Below are 20,056 nucleotides of genomic sequence, written 5' to 3' on the forward strand. Positions count from 1 at the left end.
AGAAACGGAGACAACAGCGAGTATTGTTGTGATATCACAAGGGTGGCAGTAACAACAACAGTTTGCATTTATATAATGCCTATGGAGCAGTGAAACACCCAAGGCTAGCCATTACACAACTGGCAGGGAAAATGGAGAGAGCAAAATTAGAGATTAAAAGGGAAAAGGTTGAAAAAAACGGAGGACAGGATGACTAATTCTCAAAAAAACATATAAAGTAGCAGTTAACAGGCACAGGAGAGTGGGAAGAGAACAAGCCACTCTTTTCATTTAATTAAATAACAATTAAAAAGGAAAATAACTTCCGGAGTTTTATGTGAATGAAATAGAAAACAAGTTTCTTTTAACAATCTTTTTATCGCAATTAGTTAAAATTATATGTTCTAACCCACCCCAACCAACCATTGCCTTATTTCTCTGACAGTGCTTTGTCATGCTTATCCCGGGTTATTTTTATATCTGATCCAAGATAGCCAAGAATAGAAGGCTCCATTCTGAAGAAGAGTCATGTTGGACTTGAAATGTTAAGTCTGTTTAGAACATAATAGCATAACAAATAGGAGCAGGAGTAGGCTATTCAGCCCCTCAAGCCTGCCTCACCATTCATTAAGATCATGGCCGATCTGCCCCAGGCCTCAACTCCTCTTTCGGGCCAGCTCCTCATAGCCCTCAACTCCCCGATATTTCAAAAATCTATCTACCTCCTTTTTAAATACTCTCAGTGATCTAGCCTCCACAACTCTCTGGGGTAGAGAATTCCAGACATTCACTACCCTCTGATAGAAGAAATTCCTTCACATCTCAGTTTTAATAGAGTGTCCCCTTATTCTGTAACTATGCCCTTTAGTTCGAGGTTCTGCCACATGTGGAAACATCTTCTCAACATCTACCCTGTCAAGCCCCCTCATTTCTGCACTTTTTTTTATTCATTCATGGGATGTGCAATGTGTTTCTCTCTCCACAGACATTGTCAAGCCTGCTGAGTTTTTCCAGCACTTTCAGTTTTTGTTTCAAATCTCCAGCATCCACAGTATTTTGCTTTTATATTAAACAATGCAAGAACTGAGACAGAATTGCAAGTTGCAGCAAGTGAATTCAATGTCAAATCAGGTACGGAAAGAAATAAAGAGAGGGAAAGAAAACTTGGTTAAGGGAGAGAGGAAAAAAGACCAAAAGGAGAAGTTTTGAAAAAAATAAAATTTTAAATTTGTCATTTTGAAAATCTCCAACAACAATTAATACCTGAAGAAATTAAACTTCATGCTTGTAATAGTTCTCATTTTCAGCGAAGAAGTTTGGCATTTAAACTGCTTCCTTTAAAATCTTTTTCTCTCCTCTGACGTCTTTAACTACTAACCTATCTCTAGTCTCTCCTTTATTTTCCTGAAGTCTCCTCCATACTTCATTACCATCCAATTAAGGTCATCTACTCCCATGACTAAAACACTGTCCACTTGTGTTATTAGATTACCCAGCTCAGATTACCCATTCCATTACCATCGCTGAGTCAAAATCCTGGAACTCCCTTCCTAACAGCACTGTGGGTGTACCTACACCATATGGACAGCAGCGGTTCAACAAGACAGCTCACCACCACCTTCTCAAGGGCAATTAGGGATGTGCAATAAATTCTGGCCTAGCCAGCAATGCCCACATCCCATGAATGAATAAAAAAAAAGCACAGAAATCCTCACCTACTCTATTATCTGACCTCCAGGTCTGATTTTTCCAATGTTCTGTTTCCCAGTCTCAGAACACTGCTGTTGGTATGAAGTCCCATGCACCCATTGTCCTTATCCTTGCCAGTCTGCTATGGCTCCCGATCTCGACTTTAAAGTCCACATTCTATTTTATACATTACTCACACAGCCTTTCTCCCAGCACCCACCCTCAGCTCTTCCAACTTTGCTCCATTATGTGTCTTATGTATATATGAGGAGATATTGGTAATGTCACTGGACTAGTAACCCAGAGGCCCGAGCTAATTCTGTGGGGACACAAGTCCAAATACACACCATGGTAGCTGTAGGAATTAATTAATCTGAAAGATAAAGCTCGTCTTAGTTATGGAGGCAATGAAACTATCACCAATTGTGGTTAAAAACCTTTTGGGTTCACTAATGTCCTTTTGGGAATGAAACGTGCCATTTGTACCTGGTCTGGCCTACGTGTGACTCCAGACCCACAGAAATGTGGTTGACTGCCCTCTAAAATGACCTAGCAAGCCACAAAGTTCACAGACAATTAGGAATGGACAACAAATGCTGGCCTTGTGAGTGACACATTCCATGGAAAAATAAAGTCCTATTCTCCCAACTGTTACGTAGTCACCGAGCCTTCATCCACAATGTTCCGGTATAATGGAATGCTCTTCCAAACCCCTCTGACCTTTCTGGCATCACCTTTAAAAGCCCCCTCAAAACTAGCTCGACAATTGTGTCTTCAATCACCTATTCTCAGCTCTGTGCTTGGTGCTCTCCAATCTTCTGTAAAGCACCTCAGGACTCTTATTGCATGAAACCTGCTGTATATAAACATAACTTGTTGATGGCTACAAGGATCATCTGCCTTCTGGGCAACAGATTTCCAACCAGAAATCTGAAGAAAGACAATTTCTTTTAATTTAAAAAAGGTGAAGCTTACCCAAATGGATGCATTTAAAATAAAACTCTTCTGTTAAAAAAAAGCAGGGAAAGACAGGCTGGTGTAGGTTCTAGAGCACAATTAGTTAAAGCGGTTCCATTAACCCAGCCCCAATAAAACTACCTATTACGCAGCACAGTGTAGCATGACTGTTGTGGAGCAATCTGCGGACCAGATTGTCGTACTGTTCTGGGAAAAGGAGGTTCCAGGATGGCACATGGCTTCCATGGAGAAATTGTGGGAGGCTGGAATTCAGACTGAAAATGAAACGCTCTCTTATAACTCACTGCTCAACATCTTGAACAACATCTTCTCCTTTTCAATTCCAATGCTAATTTGTTTCTCCAACCTCATGTACATAACATGTGTCTACGACCAAACCCATATGTGTATGCGTGTGCCAAATAGCTGGGATCGACACCATATGTGTGGACCCACAAATTTACATATGAATTTTGAGACTTAAGCTAAGAAGACTGCAGAGCTGGCTGACTTGAAGCATGGAATATTATTAAACATCACATTTCTGGAAGGCCTCCTAAAGCAATTGGCTCATGGGCTGAATCTCTGGAGCCCATGGTAGTTTCCTGGTGTAAGAAACAGCGGATAGGTCTGCAAAGAGTGAGATGTGCAGCAACACAATGGTATATATGGATCAGTGGGTGCAGCTCAAACCAATGAAGCACTCCATTGGCTCAGTCAGTAAGTATGCTGCCTTGTATGTAGTTGAACCATATGGACCAGCAATGGCCCAAGTTCAATCCTGTGTTCAGGTGATGGGGCTGAATTTTATTGCCACAGCAGGGGTCCTAATCTCAGGCCAGAAAGCTGGAGAAACCCCACCTCAGACTTTTGGGGTCCCCCCGGACACATTTTTTGGTGCTCAGACAATTAACTGCCTGTCACGAGGGCTTCTGTCTCCTTAAAGGATAGGAGCCTGCTCCCAAAAGCTGCCGTCCAAATGGAGGGTCAGCAGCTTTTCTGTCTCAGCAGCGCCACCAGGACCCAGTGGCAATAGCTGGGACTGCAGCTGTCCAAAGTGAACACCAACCTCCCCAGAAGGTGAGTGGGATCCTGGTGCCCGGAGCCAATCAGTCATGCCCCGTTGATGAGTAGGGGAGGTGTTGATGATGGGGAATTGTTTCCTAGAATGCACGATCAGGAGCTCAGCACCACGACCACCCTCAGCCCATAGGAAGGAATCGGCATTGATCTTTCTGCATTCCGTGAGTTACAGCCTGACAACCTGAAAATGGCCCCTTTATCACTACTCTCTGTTTCCTATACATTAACCAATCCTCCATCAATGTCAACTCCATGAGCCCTTGCCTTGTGTAAGATGGTGGCATAAGGGTAATGTCACTGGACTAGTAATCTAGAGGCTGAGAGTAATGACCCAGTGGCATGGATTTAAATCCCACCATGGCAGCTGGTGAAGTTTAAATTCAATTAAAACATCTGGGATGAATTTTACATGCCCCCAGTGGGCATGTTTCCCACTGGGGGAGGGTGGGACAGATAAAATCGGGTGGGCACCCATCCTACCACCTTCCTGCCCACCCCAGAGCTCATCCGCATAATATAGGTGGGGGCGGGCAGGCACTGAAATTGGCAGCCCATCCGCCATATTAAAATGACTAATTAAGGGTTAATTAGGCTTGTTATCAAGCCTATTGACCCTAATAATACACTGACCATGCCATAATACGTTTGGGGTAAGCAGCTGGGAGGGAGCAGGAAACCGGGCTTTTAGCCTGAAATGGTTAAAGGGTGGGAAGGAAGTGGGGGGGGGGGTCATATTTCAGGGGCTGCTCTTCGCTGATCGGAGGGTGGCCCCTTTTAGACTGAACCTCTGCTTCATTCCTACCCGTTCCCTCTCTTAAACACACCCCTCCCCACCAACCCCGCCACTACCCCTGTCCCTAACGCTCCCAAGCCCTCCCAGCCCAAAATCCCAGGCTTATCTTCTCCCAGAACCTGGGCCTTGAGCTCTTTTCCTCTTTTCCCCACCTGCAGTCCGACAACTGCCACTGACGCCTTCCTGGCATTGCCGGGACTGATGGAGCTGCCAGCCAATCAGATTGGCAGACAGCTCCAGGGGGCCAGGACTTTTGCCCCAATGATGGGCGGAAGTCCCATTCAGCCCTGGTGAATGAGCCCCACAGAGTTTTATGGCTATGGGGTTGCTTGGCATGTTGTTGGTCAATTTCACATCCCCCCCACACACTATTATTTAGCCCCTGGAATATAAAGCTAGTGTCTCAACTGATGATCAACACAACTATCATTTGTTGTTGCGGGTTCACTAATGTCCTTTAGGGAAGGAAATCTGCCTTCCTTACCTGGTCGGGTCAATATATGACTCCAGATCCACTGCAGTGTGGTTGACTCTTAACTGCCCTCTGAAATGGCCTAGCAAGCCACTCAGTTCAAGGGCAATTAGAGACGGGTAACAAATGCTGGCCTTGCCAGCGACATCCACATCCCATGAAAGAATAAAGAAGGGGAAAAAGTGCATGGCACTTACATGCATTTTGGAAATCTAAGTATATTGCATCTATTGGCTCCTCTTAATATATCTGACTAGTTACTTCCTTGAAAAGCTTAAGATATTTGGCAAACATGATTTCCCTTTTGTAAAACCATGTTGACTCTGTCTGATCAGACTTTGAATTTCTAAGTGCAATGTTAAGACTTCCTTAAAAATAGATTCCAGCATTTTCCCAATGACAGACATCAGGCTAATCAGAGAAAAATGAAGGGTAAAGAGCCTTAACTCAAAGAGATCTTACTTGGCAAAGTATAGTTGGAGCAAACTGAAATACATCATTGTTAATGTTGTCCATGCTCACCTACCTGTGTATATGGAGCATCGCGATATCTGTAACCATATTTGTCAGTTCACATCTGTTCTCCTAGTTCCAAGATAAATACACAGCACTGACTTTCTTCTCTTATATTGTGTTAATTCGTTTTTAGTTTAACCACAATGGCACCTATTAATGTGGCTTGAAGCCACCAGAAATATCTGCAAGAAATGTGCCTAATCTTGGAATTATAGAAGGAGACTATTCAGCCCATCATGCCTGCATTGGTCCTTTTGAAGAACTGTCCAATTAGTCCTACTCCCCTGCCCATTCCTAACAGCCATGTAATTTTTCCTCTTCCAATTTATCCAATTCCCTTTGGAAAGTTATTATTGGATCTGCTTCCATCATTCTTTCAGCCTGTACATTCCAGATCAAAACAAGCCTGAAGGTTACTTCTATTGCCTGCCTGTTTGTGAAATGATGCCTTTGCTTGTTTTATTTAAGCCATTTACTGAATGGAGACAATGGGCCATTGAAGTCTCCCATTATCCCTAAACAAGAAAGAAAATAAATAATAATGAAGGTCATTATAATTGTTCATAACTAATTTTTAATGAGACAGAAGTGGTATGAAGATTCAGGAAATTGAATTGAAGGACAAGGCACAAACTCATAAGAAGCACTTTCCTATAATTAGATGTGATATATTTGGAAATACTGCACCAGTTCTGTTCAGTTTCCATGTATGATGTCATTATTTAATCATGCGGATAGACATTTATTCCATAGAACAGGAAATAGAAAGAATGCAAGGCAACCAACTCAACCCATCCTTCTCAATGGTCTACTATGGCTATGTCACTACGCCCTTTTTCTTTGTAAAACATATCCAGGCTGTGACATTGAACAAACCTGCACTCTTGCCAACTGGCGTTCAACTCACTGATGTTTGCAACTGTTCTCGTTGCATTGTGCTGCACTCATGCAGTCATGTGATAAAAAAAACAACCTCCACAATAATCTGGCAAAGCTGTGCCCTTGTAGTGTGTGCCCAGATCTTTCAAAGAAAGCAGAAATTACAATCAAAATGGTGACCGCACAGATAGTTCTTCAGAAACTGTTGGCCCAAGCCATACTGAAGAGGAACATCACTTGCATGAAACTCAAGCCAAGCTTGTTGTTATAGCCTTGTATCTCTATCCAGAAGATGGAAAGAATGTGGAACTCACTACTATTATTAGGATCCAAGCTGGTTGATGAAGTTGAAGCCAAGACACAGAGCTTTTCTTTATCAAGAGAGTTTATTGGCTTTATTCAGTCTTACAGCTCTCCTCACCTACAACCAGTGTTCCAGCTGTCCCCCATTTACACTCTTTTGAGTACCAATTTAACAGATTAAAAATGCAAAGGGGCAAGAAAAAAATTAAAGGAACCGTACATAATTAAATGGGAATGTTGTTTTGGGGGCTGGTAATGCACTCCAGCCCCAGGGTTACCACGAGTCGTGGAAGGCCTCAAGCGTGCCAATGCGATACTGCATGCTCCCTCTCCAGGGCCACCTGGCTGCAAACATAGCCGCGGACGAGCGGCAGGCAGTCAGGCCAGATGACCTTCTCTACCACCCGCTGCCTGGGCCTATTTATGGCCAATTTGGCCATGCCCAGGAGCAGGCTTATGAGGAGGATCCCCTACTTGTACTCTTTTGAGTATATCAATTCAACAAATGGGCAAATTAACAAATTAACTAATTTAAACGTATTGATAGCTCCATAGAGGGGCACTGTAGCTAAGGGAAAAAAATTAAAGGAGCCTTCCCAGATTAAATCAAATCAAAATATCATTTTGGAGGCTGCTGAATCACTCCTGCCCCTGCATTACCCAGCAGTCGCAGAGGGCCCCAAGCATACTAGTGGACACTGCATGCTCCCTCTCCAGGGTCACTCAGCTGTGAACATATTTATGGCCACTTTGGCCAGGCCCAGAAGCAGGCTTACAAGAAGGGTTCCCCATTTATACACTATTGAGCACATCAAATAAACAAAAGGTCAAATTAACAAATTACCAAAGTAATTTAAAGAAATAATCCTGGCCCCCTATTTATATAGTCTTTTGATTAAACCAATAAAAAGGGGACAAATTAACAAAAGGTCAAATAAACTAACAAAGTGGATACACCTTAAGAACAGAATAGCTCAAGAACAAAATGTTGAAGGAAACTTACAAAAGTCAAATTAAAACGTGATTGTGGGGGTCAATTATGTATCCCGCGGTACCCACTGATCATGGAAGGTCCCCTATATATATTCTTTTTAAGTATATCAAATTAACAAATAATCAGGGACAAATTAAGAAATTAACAAAAGGTGAAATGAACAAATAAAATGGGCAGCCCCTTAAAGGGAAACTGCAACTGAAGACAAAATCACAAAGTTAACTTACAATAATCAAATTAAAATGTGATTATTGGGGTTAATGAAGCACCCCAGCCCCTGCAATGCCTACCGATCATGGGATGTCCTCTATTTATATGTGCTCAAAGTGCTTAATTAACCAATGCCCTTCACCTGTGTTTCCTAACAATATAATTAACATACACCCATTAACAACTACCACACTCAACAATTGAGGTGACCGGTAAAGGGAAAACTAGATAATTGCATGGGGAAGAAAGAAATGGAAGGATATACAATTATGGTTAGATGTAGAAGGATGGAAGGAGCATCATGTGAAGCATATACCGTAGACCATTTGAGCCAAAAGTTTCTGTGCTGTAAATTCTCTGTAATTGAAAACTGAACATTTGTTTTATATTATTAGGCTGTAGTTTTTTTTCTAAAAAAAATCTTCTTACAGATTAAAACGTAAACTTTCCATTGCTCATTAGCACACTCTCTTTGTACCTATTCAGGTGTATTAGCATCAAAATGTCTGTTGGAGCGGATGAATGTTTAACACATTCATGTTGCATTCTTCTGTCCACACATTCAATGGAGGTGTTAGTGTATTTACTATTCATGGTTTAAAACCTCCACTAAGGTAACAGATAGAGGAATGTCCTACAAGTGGAGGCAATATTTCTCCACTAAGATCACCACCAGTAACAGAAGGTGAGAGTGAAAGATATTTCCATGCAGGTGATGTCTCTGCAACCTATCGGTATAGAATTAGATTGCAGGCCCCAGTTTTTGATGTTTCCGGCTCTTTGTAAAATGTACAATCAATGACAGCACAAACTGACCTGCTCAACTGCATTACTCTGGGGACTTCCTAATGAATCTCAACTTTGCCGCACATTTTAAAGGAAAGGCTTGCATTTATATTCCACCTTTTATGACCACAGGAAGCATTTTTCAAGTGTAGTCACTGCTGTAATGTAGGAGGCAGGGTGACCAATTTGCACACAGCAAGCTCCCACAAACAGCAATGTGATAATGACTAGATTAACCGCTTTTCTGACGTTGACTGAGAGACGAGTATTATGCTAGCCTCTGGGGATACACAGCTGGTCTTCAAAATAATGCCATGGGACTTTTTGTATCCACCTGATAGGACAGGCGAGGGCTCCAGTTAACATCTCATCCAAAAGATGGCACTCCTGCCAGTGCAGCACTCCCTGAGCACTGCTGGAATGTCAGCCTGGATTTTTGTGCTCAAGTCTTGGAGCGGAACTTGATTCCCACAGCCTTGTGACCAACCCAGCTATGAGCTCACGATAGACACTATTTAATGTACACAAGCAAATCCTCCAAGCCACTGCTCATACTGGGGGTCGGTATTCCCGCCTGTAACAGAGGTGTTGGCAACACAAAGTGAGGGCACAATATGAGGGGCAACCGGTTACAAAAACTAAAGTTGACAAGGCAAAAATGTCCATATTGTGGCTTTGGAGATATGGCCATCATACATTGGAATCAATATAATCGATCCTTTTACATATATAATATGTCTTTACGACGACAAAAGGTTTCTTACCGCCCTCTGAACTATAAATTGTATTTCTTTCCTAATTTCTGTTTACGCTAAGCGGGGACTGCTGATATATTAGGAATACTTATACATTCTAGTGTCTCATCTTAACAATTCAGAAGCCTATTCGCAGCTGATGAGTTTCCTTTCGATGAGGATCACTCGGACTCCTGGTCGTTCGGCTCCTCCTGTGAGAGGCTTGTGCAGGATGAGGGTGGCAGGGTATTGCCAGAGAGGCTTTGGCATCTTCCGTGGCCTCCCAGCTCGGAAGCACTGACCATCCACTCGTGCTTGGGAAGAATCTTCTCTGCATCGTTGCAAAAAAAACCTTTATTTTTAAACTCGTGACCAAGCAAAATATGTGATTATTATCATTGACTCGGCGGGAGATTGTGAGTAGCATCAAACTCAACGGGACAGTGATAAAATGATACATGTAGGATACAGATGGTTTGTCTTTCTGAAGCCAATTGTTGATCATCAGCGGATTGCAAACATTTCTTACTGCGGTGTCTAGTGTTAGCAATTTGAGAATGTTAGTGCAAAGGGATATAATGGAAGTCGCGGTACAGTGACTTAACCCACTCCCACAGCACCAGATGGAGCAGGTCCCAGTGCGGTCTGGCCAAGAGGCTGTGCCTTAAATATTGGCAGAAAGTTACTTTGCCCAGAAAAAAAAAGGCGGCATTTCACCGGAGGAGCTCCTCGGCTGTGAACAGGCTTCAGGAGGAGAATCTGTTTTAAGGCACAATGTCCCCTCTCCACCACCACATTTCCCCACCCACCCCAGGGCAGCTTCATCGAGCGGGTGGGCTACTTGCATGTGTTGCTCCAGCAACAGGCGACACAAGGAGACAACCCTGGGCTTCTATACAATCACACGTGGACCTGGTCATCGCCAAGTTGGAAGTCGCTCGATGGTGTAAGAGGTGATTCACCAGGATCTGGAGCTATGGCAAGTCCTGTTAAAGACACTGGGCGTGACTTGGCTCATTCTAATGGGCCAATGTGTTTTTATTTGGAGATGTGTACGGTATTTCCACCCAAAGTTCAAACTCTCTGGGCTGAATTGGAACACCAGGCGCTTTCCGCGCTTAAAATCTGCCTGAGACCCAATTCCATTTGAAAGGCACTGGCGATGGGTCTGAATTTAGAAACGGAGCGACAAGTGGACGAAAGTGAAGCCTTCCGGGGATATCCGTGAAAGCGTGCAGGGCAGTCCAATTTTAACAGGCAAATCGCCCAAGATAACGCCCATTGAATGCTGCCAAATAGAGAGGGGCAATTTCAGATGCAGTCGTTTCCATCCCTTTGATTGGATGGCCTGACATTCACGAAGCATCTTAACATTACCGGCAACAGTGGATGTGACAGAACTACCCCGCCTGGAATCTCCTTTATGCCCTTTAAGAATTGGGGGGTGGGGGTGGGGGTGGGAGGTGGGGCCGGAACGAAGTCGAAACAATCCTTAAAGTTTCAGCTTCAGTCCTTATGCTTTTCAACAAGTTTTTCTTTTTAAAAAAAAACGGACGAAACGAAAGTTGGAGTGGAGCTTTTATTTTTTAAAAAAAGGTCTTCGGCCTGCATATGTTAGCAATATCGTTACTCAATGCCTGGTTCCACTTAAAATTAACAGTAAGTGAAAGACCAAAAATTAGGCTGGACTGAATTAATTACTAGCAACATATGTCAAGTTACAAAGAGTTTCCAATATGCATCCTCCCCGGCTCTGAGCCTCCCTTCCTCATTGACAGTCAGCTGGTCATAAACAAAACACTCCTTGTGTGTGTTTTTTTAACAAAATGTTTTTTTCGGGCCATCACATAAATCATGAAATAGCCAAATAAAGAGCGTGGCTCTTGCAGATGTGAAATAATGTAGGTTCTGCAGCACTTACCATTTCCACGGCTTGCACTCAGCCCTCAACCAAGTACAATTTCCCCCAGTGGTTCTATTATGTCTCAGGGGTCAACTTTACAAAGGACCAGTTTTGTTTTATAGGGGATGTGATTGCTAACACTTACATCCCAACGCAAACATCTCCACTTTTATTCGAGGCTGTTCGCCTCCAATGAAACTATTACACCATATACTGTCACAGCGGTGCTTTGAACATATTCATTCACCTCTAAACATGAAGGTTTCGATGAAGGTGGAATTCTGACTTTTTAAAAAAAATAGCACTCGGAGTTTTCCTTAAATTCGAAAAAAAATCCAATAAAGGTTTGAAGTTACAACGAAAAAAATGTGTATTTTATATTTTTTATAATATTTATAATTTGGGAGATTCTCTGTAACCTGGTTGTCACTGGGGGATAGTTTTGTAACTTAAGCTGGTTATTCATTGCAGTAATCTTACAAGTTTGGAGATCTGACCCAATGAGAGTGGTTTTTTTTTTATCTATTAAACTCTGGCAAGATGTTCTTTGACAGAAATGTTACATTTTTTCCTACCATGCTTTTATTTATTTATTTATTTATTTTGCTGGACACTATCTCCTTTACTGAACCGAATCTGTGGCTGATATTCCCCCCCGCCCCCAACTGAAAACAACACAAATATCCACAAAATGTTGATTTAACATAAAATGGGTCCAGGGACAAACGCGTCGAAATTTGTCAGCCATTCAGCAGTGACTCGTCCTGGACCTCAGGCTAAGGTACTGTAACCCGACTGAAACCCTAGTCAACTGGCGGAACGATAGAATCGCACAGTAATCGTGTGTAATTTGAAGTCTGATGACTTAATTAATTCGATCAGTCGCTAAAGGAATTTAAGAATCTCAAACATCGAGATCCCATTTTCATTTAATATGCATTGACTGGTTGCAATTCACCTTCGGAAAAAACAAATATTCTAAAATATCACGGTAGACGTAACCTACTTCAACACAAAATGTTGTTAAATAGGTGCAATGTGATTCACTCACGGCGAATGTGTGCACACTTGACACTAAAACGCATGCAATAATTGTTTACCATTTGTATATGCAAATATGTTTCATGTAACGCTATCTATATCTGGAAAAAAATATGGATAGAATTGTGTGCGAGCTACAAATTCCATGCAACCACATTTGTTAACAATGTGGTGGACAATGTGCCCTATAAACCTGAAAAGAAGCTTTTGGGTTCTTTAGTCCAGGAAATGAAACCCCATGTGCACCTTCTAAAGTGTCTCATCTGCGTTTATCCTTTGACACATATTCCCGACAGATACTGGAGGGGATCTAATTAGTCAGTGGAAGAATTTTTTTTTTAAATAAGTGGTTCACATGATAAATCGATTACATCTCGCAACCAGTTATTTAAACGAATTGCAAGGGTGGGGACGGTTTACATTTTTTTGGACGTACAGGAACTCGCATTAAGCTCGAAGGCGGTTCAAATTTCCCTCTTTATAACACGATGAAATGCCGTGACTTTGAAACAGACAAATAGCGATAGGAAGCGTTTTGCCTATCGACGCGTGAACTCAAGGGCGATTCATTAAGTTCGGTATAATTGTAAACGAACAGTGTTAGTGTAGTAGGGCCACGAGAAATGCGCTCAAAGTTTATAGCGTGAAGCTCAGCAGAATATAATGCGGATAATGGTCTGGGTCACTCCAAATAGCCATGTTGTGCGGCCAAGAAATGAAGCTGCAAATAACCAAGTCAGTGTAGTTTGAAGAATCATAATTATATGAAGAATGGAAACACTGTCTTTATTTTTAATTCACTTTACGTGATACTTTCATGATTATCTCGTGATAATTTACTGTGACGTTTTTATTTAAGGCATTTATTACTGCACAAACTGACATTCCTCTTGACACTATTACAATAATGTTTTTTTTAAAAAAAGGATTCCTAAGCTAGCAAACTTACTTTGAAGGTTCCTGAGCTGGCGGAGCGAGTCCTACCTGAATCATTTCAATGTGCCCGGATTTGGCTAGTTAACAGAACCTGGGCTGACAATGAGAATGCACCAAGTTAATTACGCTTTCGGGTCAAATACCCATAGATTTAGTTTCGGCACAGAGAGAGAGAGAGAGAACGCCAAGCCTTCATTTATTATAATCAGTTAAATTGATTAGTTGCGTTTGTATGGACAGTTGGTTCAATTTTAACACAACTGATCTGCTTGCTTGCTCTACAATGTTGCTAATATTAGGTCTTCAAATATATATTCGTTCAAATCCGGTAGAAATGTTGTAATTGATGGTAAACACTGTAAAATAACGCATCCTTGCTTCTTGTATAACGTTAAAATACCAGCCTAATATCAGTATAAAATGTAAGGATTAGATGTTTATGCAACAAGGAAGATCATCCAAGGAAACATAGTTGTGGTCTGTCCTGACAAGCGCACTGTGAGATTTTGTTTGACGGAACATGCATTTGGCAGTTTTGAATTCGTCGAGCAAATTCAGGCGGATCCGCGTCCTCACAGTTTGGGCCGTTCCCATTCGTGACGGTCCCTGCTCCGGCAGATCTACCTTTTCTGGCAGGCCACACTGGCTATTTTTTTTTTTGCTTATTAGTCAGTGCTGATCCAGCTATTCTTCTTCCATACGAGGCTGGTCATAGTGTCCCTCCTGACCTCTCGCCAGCTCGACCCGCCTGTAGGATCCCATCAAACTGCAATGAGGAACCAGCTCTTGGAGCAAAGCTGCAGTGAGTTCATGCTGACTGCTCTGAGGAATTCACATATCCCACCAGTTTCACTTCAGATGAAGCGAAAACACTTCTAGAAGTATTTTTTTTTAAAACCAAATTGTTTCTTTGGTCACCCCGAACCTGCTAGGGGAGGGGAGGGGAGAGGGGGGTGGATTCTTTGTCCGTTTGATGCTTTCTCTCGGAATCTGTCCTTCCACTGTCAAACCTCCCCAGACCGAGTCAGAATGTTACACACTCGCACAAACAATTGCTCTGAACCATTAATAAAAGTTTTCTGGTAACTGCAGCGAAATATGTAAACAGTAACAAAAAAACATCCTCTTTAATGATAGTTTGCATTTTGTACAATATCGACTTTCAACAATTCTTACTTCCTAAGTATTTTTTTTTACAATGGGACTGGTAGTGGCGAACTCCTGGGCTTTATCTCCGTTTACAAATCCCTGTTTATAAAGAGACTGTTCGCAGTGTCAGTTTGTGTTAAACACAAAATAGATTTAAAAAGAAAATACTTTTGACCTGTGAAAGGATTTATTCTAACATCCTGCACCTCCGAAGCCAATGACCCATGCCTCCCTTCTATGGCCTGAACCGTAGCGAAATTTTATATAGATCGTTAATAAACATCCAAACGGCGAGAGGCGGATCCACCCGGGGGATGTAAACATGTCGGGTTAAAGGATGGCAGCGGCTGCCGTTTGTTGCCTTTGCCCCTGTGCAGTGAACGCTTTGCAGGGAGGGATGGTCAGAATTGGCTGGGAACCTTTTTGAATGGGGGCCGGGGTAAAGTTGTCAGTAATTTGTAGCCAGACTTTAATGATGTCGGCAGCGCGGTAATTTATGGTGTTTGCAGAGTTTTATTTTAATTAACACAACCGCCGCTTTTGGTTGCCGCTATTTGAACACACGGGACAGTAGTTTTTATTTCAAAAATCCGCAGAGGGAAATAAAGTCTTGTCAAACTTGAAGCCGGGTTGACATAAAGTGAGCCACTTTAGCGGACATCTCTTTTCGAAATTAAACATATTCGCGTAATGTGTCTAATACACACATTGTAATGTGTGTGTGTGTGTTACAGGAAGCTTAGGAATCATATTTGGGGGTCGAGAGAGGCTCCTTAGCACAGGCTCAGAGTGATTCCAGAGAGGCACGCAGCACACATTAAAGTTTGAGGACAATTGGGTTGAGTTTAGTTGCCCCCATCGCCTGCTCTCCCCGAGGTAGCTTCTCTGTTTGATCTGACCGAAACTGGCGCCTTCCATAACATAAACTCGTCTGCCTATTAAATGCCTTGACTTATCTTGAGGAATTGCCTTTGCTTGGAGCTGTATCGGGACTGTGGGTATGTGTGTGGTGGGGGTCGGGTGGGGTGGGGTGGGGTGGGCTGGGGAGAGAGGCAGACACTTTACCAATAAACAAGATTGTCCAAAGTGAAAATATGCAGAAAATGTATCTTGTACCTCTCACATTTAAGAGAACCTTGTATTTAAATAGCAGCCGAGCTGGGTTTTCTCTCTCTCTCTCTCTCTCTCCCTCCTAAAGCATGGTTTCAATAAGTAACCAGTAATGAGAGAGGGATCTTGCTAAAGGTTGCCCTACTGCTTAATTGCGTTGGAATTGCTCTTGTGGCTCTGTGTTCCTGGGAGATTACAGCCCCTTGAGCTATCAATAAACGTGCCCAGCAAGAGATCTATGATTAACTACTCATTTCTTTCCAAATGATTGTTGCCTTCTAGAGCCGAGAAACCAATCGGGGCCGCATTCTCGCTGTCAGAACCCTATCCCAATCATCTCATTGGAGGGCGGGAGATGACAGCAAAGTCCCCAGAAGTTTAAAGCAGCAGAAAGTGCGGCTCTAAGTTGAGGAAAGTCAGACAGCGACTTTGCAGATTGAGATTTGGTGGTGGTGGTGGTGGGGGGGAAGTGAATCGATTTGCCGTGACTCTCCATGCCAAGAGGATAGCAGCGAAGTGGTCGGGCAAGGTGTATGGCCCCTTCCTCACGGACGATGAACACGGTCCAGGGTTCGCTGAACCAGGGGCTTAAAGAGCAGAAGGACTCGGAAACGACAGGGAAGAAGGGGCGAGCCTGCAGCGAAAGTTCACCCATGGAGCCGAAGGGATGTAAAAGGCAGATCTCCAGCCTGCCATTCAGCGTGGAGTCCCTCATCTCGGACAGGAAACCTTTCAGGACGCAGCCAGTCTGCTCGGAGCCCGCACTGCCCGAGGTGGTGGACTCTGCAGAGTGTAAGGAGCAGTGCTCCGCCAGGACTTCTCACCCGGGGAAAGGACACCCCGGGGAAGACTTTCAACACTTGCCCGAGAACTCCTCCTCGCACGAAGCGGAAAACCTTAGCGACAAGGAGCAATCGGCTTGGGTTCAAAATGGTTCTTATTCACCGCCTCCAAGTAAGTCCCGTGTGCGGCTCTCTCTCTCTCTCTCTGTGGCCGCCCTCAGCTGCCTGACCTGTTGGTTAGGGAGGCTGCACCTCTCTGGGCTACTTAGACCAGCGACGCTACATTGACACAAGCGTGAATTTGTGCTGTTTTACACTCCTTTTTTAAAAAAAAAATTGTTAAACAGGTTATCTTTTATTAAAAAATCTTGCAACTGTAATCATTGCCAAGAGTTTTGTACAGTAAATGGTGGAGGAGGGTGGGGTATCAGGAAGTTTCCTCTAACTTCTCCTCCTACGGTGCCAGCGGTTGGAAAGTGTACAGGACTGGGAGCCACACACAAGCCGCTTCTTAAATTCGCTCTTGAGATGTGGGGCATCGCTGGCAAGGCCAGCATGTGCTGCCCATCCCTAATTGCCCTTGAACTGAGCGGCTTGCTTGGCCATTTCAGAGGGCGGTTAAGAGACAGCCGCATTGCTGTGGGTCTGGAGTCACATGTAGGGCCAGTGAGGACAAGTAAGATTTCCCCCCGTGAAAGGGCGCCAGTGAACCAGATTTAGGACAATCCGGTAGTTTAGTGATTATTGTGACGTAACATTTTAATTCCAGATTTATTAATCATTTGAATTTAAATGCCCTCCAGCTGTTGTGGTGAGATTTGAACTCATTTCCACAAGTGGGACTCTGGATCATCCAGTAACATTACTGCCGTGCCCATTTTGGGATTGCGGGACATACATTTGGCCGTGGGTTACAGACTAGGCCGTGGGTTATAGGCCGGACCGTGGGTTATGGACCGGACCATGGGTTATGGACCGGACCGTGGGTTATGGACCGGACCGTGGGTTATGGACCGGACCGTGGGACATAGGCCGGAACGTGGGTTATGGACCGGACCGTGGGACATGAACCAGACTGTGGGTTATGGACCGGACTGTGGGACATGAACCAGACTGTGGGTTATGGACCGGACTGTGGGACATAGGCCGGACTGTGGGTTATGGACCAGACTGTGGGACATAGACCGGACTGTGGGTTATGGTCCGGACCGTGGGACATAGGCCGGACTGTGGGTTATGGACCGGACTGTGGGTTATGGACCGGACTGTGGGACATAGGCCGGACTGTGGGTTATGGACCGGACTGTGGGACATAGGCCGGATTGTGGGTTATGGACCGGACTGTGGGACATAGGCCGGACCGTGGGTTATGGACCGGACTGTGGAACATAGGCCGGACCGTGGGTTATGGACCGGACTGTGGGACATAGACCAGACCATGGGTTATGGACCGGACTGTGGGACATAGGCTGGACCGTGGGTTATGGTCTGGACCGTGGATCATAGGCCAGACTGTGGGTTATGGACCGGACCGTGAGACATGAACCAGACTGTGGACTGGACTGTGGGACATAGGCCGGACCGTGGGACATAGGCCGGACTGTGGGTTATGGACCGGACCGTGGGACATAGGCCGGACTGTGGGTTATGGACCAGACTGTGGGACATAGACCGGACCGTGGGTTATGGACCGGACTGTGGGATGTAGATAAATAAGGATATATAGATATATAAGGATATATAGATAATAAGGATATATAGATATCTAAGTCTGTCCTCTTAGACATGTTAGAGTTTGGTTACTGACAAAAGGCGGCCTATGGTGAAATGGCTGGTGCCGGATTTGCTGACTCCAAACATCAATTGAAGTCTCCCCGCGTCCGCCTCTAAGTCATGGGGATCTCCCCAGGCCAGTTTCACTGGGACTTCTCTCCCTTAGCTCATTCCTAACGGTAAATGCAAGTATATAAAATCCGAATCAAACCTCCTGATATTGGATAAATGGGAACCCAACTAAAGCGGACACCTGGAGAGAGCGGGGAGTGGATTCACTCGGGAGGTGAGACACTGTCACTCCGAGTTCAGTCCCTCTGTGACCTTTCCTGTGGGTGAACCCGGGCCAGTTTGATTGTGGAGACGGGTGGGCACTTTCCAGGAGCAGTGAATCCTCGTGTAATTTGTTTGTTTAATAACCTAAGTCGAGGTGAAGGTTGTGTGCTGGCTGCAGGAAAGCTGCTCAGCTTAATTTTATACACCCCAAACTCAAAGCGAGTGACTACCGCAACCCTCAGCCTTAGTAACTGGGAATGACCATCAACTTCTGGAGAGTTAGGAAATGCGGGGTTTGATTTCACTTGGATCCCATTGAAATGGGATTTTTTTCCCCCTAGGGATGCACCCTCCTCTCTGATCCAATGACTTGATGTATATCCACATCCCCCCGCACCATCCAGAGTTCTGTTCAAATATTACATCCTCGGACCACTGCAATGCAACATTGGACGAATTGTCCGTTAAATATCGGGGGTCTTTTTTTTTATTGTCTGTGGTTCTGTTTGTCAATGTTTCGCATCTGGGTAATATTACACATGGAAATTTAAGCCTGAAAACGGTGCTGGGGTTTAAGGTTAAAATTTACAGCTGACTAGGCTGTGTAACAATGCTGGTTTCCTGTTTCCTGATTGTATTTATAAGGAATAAAACCAAAGGCCAAAGATTCGCGTTCTTTCTAATCTTTGGAAAATGCTACTCTTGTGGGAGTAAGTTTTGGTCTCTTCCTATCCCTGTGGGTGTTTTAACATTTCCGCTACTTTGCAGAGAAGCTGAATTTTATGATTATCATTATCATTATTTTTGTTTCTCTCCCTTTGTCCCTCTTTGATTCCAGGGCTTCCCAGTCCCCCTCCGTGTACACTCAGGAAACACAAGAACAACAGGAAACCCAGGACGCCCTTCACCACCTCGCAACTGCTCTCCCTGGAGCGCAAGTTCCGCCAGAAACAGTACCTGTCCATCGCCGAGAGGGCCGAGTTCTCCAGCTCCCTCAACCTGACCGAGACCCAGGTCAAGATCTGGTTCCAAAACCGGCGGGCGAAGGCGAAGAGACTGCAGGAGGCCGAGCTGGAAAAACTCAAACTGGCCGCCAAGCCATTGCTGCCCTCGTTCGGGCTGCCGTTCCCCATCGCCTCGCACCTCGCCTCGCCAAACTTGTACGGACCATCCAACGCCTTCCAGCGACCCGGTCTTCCCGTCCCGGGACTTTTCACAACCCCGGTCACATATGGAATGTATTATTTATCGTAAATCCTCCTTGTCTTGACGGAGCCTCCCCCCCATCCCCCTCCTCTTTTGCCCCCTGCCCAGAAATTGATGCTGAGCCGTGTACAGCTTTTAACTTGTTTTTTTGAATTAATTCGGCGCCGTGTTTGGAGCGAGCAGTGTTCACCTTTTGGAGGTGTCAGCTGTGGCTCAGTCCATAGCACCCTCGCCTTTGAATCAGAGGGTTGTGGGTTCATGTCCCACTCCCGGAAACCAAGAACTGTGATTGTACTCGAAAGAGTTGCAATCTGTGACTGTTGATAACTCGAAAGAGTTTCCCGGTTAAGAATTTCTATCCAGACTGTGGTCAACTGCTTAAGATTTTGTTGAGCCAGTTAGTCAGCCCTCTCACCTCCCCCTCCCCGGTAATATAGGACCCCAAAAGTGCAATTAAAGTTCATCAAAATATACAGAATAATTTA

At 44.3% G+C, this 20,056-nt stretch overlaps 1 protein-coding gene across 1 annotated transcript; it reads left to right on the forward strand.

Annotated features, from left to right (window-relative positions):
- The first annotated feature begins 15,887 nt into the window (after positions 1–15,887).
- Positions 15,888–19,642, forward strand: LOC144668707 (homeobox protein MSH-C-like). The gene is made up of 2 exons (XM_078531043.1): positions 15,888–16,488; positions 19,204–19,642. Exons 1-2 carry the CDS (start codon positions 16,068–16,070, stop codon positions 19,617–19,619), a joined length of 837 nt encoding a protein of 278 aa, XP_078387169.1. The 5' UTR covers positions 15,888–16,067; the 3' UTR covers positions 19,620–19,642.
- Positions 19,643–20,056: the final 414 nt, after the last annotated feature.

The sequence above is a fragment of the Cetorhinus maximus genome, chromosome 27, assembly GCF_964194155.1.
Source record: "Cetorhinus maximus chromosome 27, sCetMax3.hap1.1, whole genome shotgun sequence".
NCBI lineage: Eukaryota > Metazoa > Chordata > Chondrichthyes > Lamniformes > Cetorhinidae > Cetorhinus > Cetorhinus maximus.

What these genes read in the sequence shown, in the direction of transcription:
- LOC144668707 (XM_078531043.1), top strand. Translation starts at nt 16,068, where the DNA reads ATGGCCCCTTCCTCACGGACGATGAACACGGTCCAGGGTTCGCTGAAC. An exon ending in TTCTTATTCACCGCCTCCAA is followed by an intron (nt 16,489 to 19,203) that starts GTAAGTCCCGTG and finishes CTTTGATTCCAG; the next exon opens with GGCTTCCCAGTCCCCCTCCG.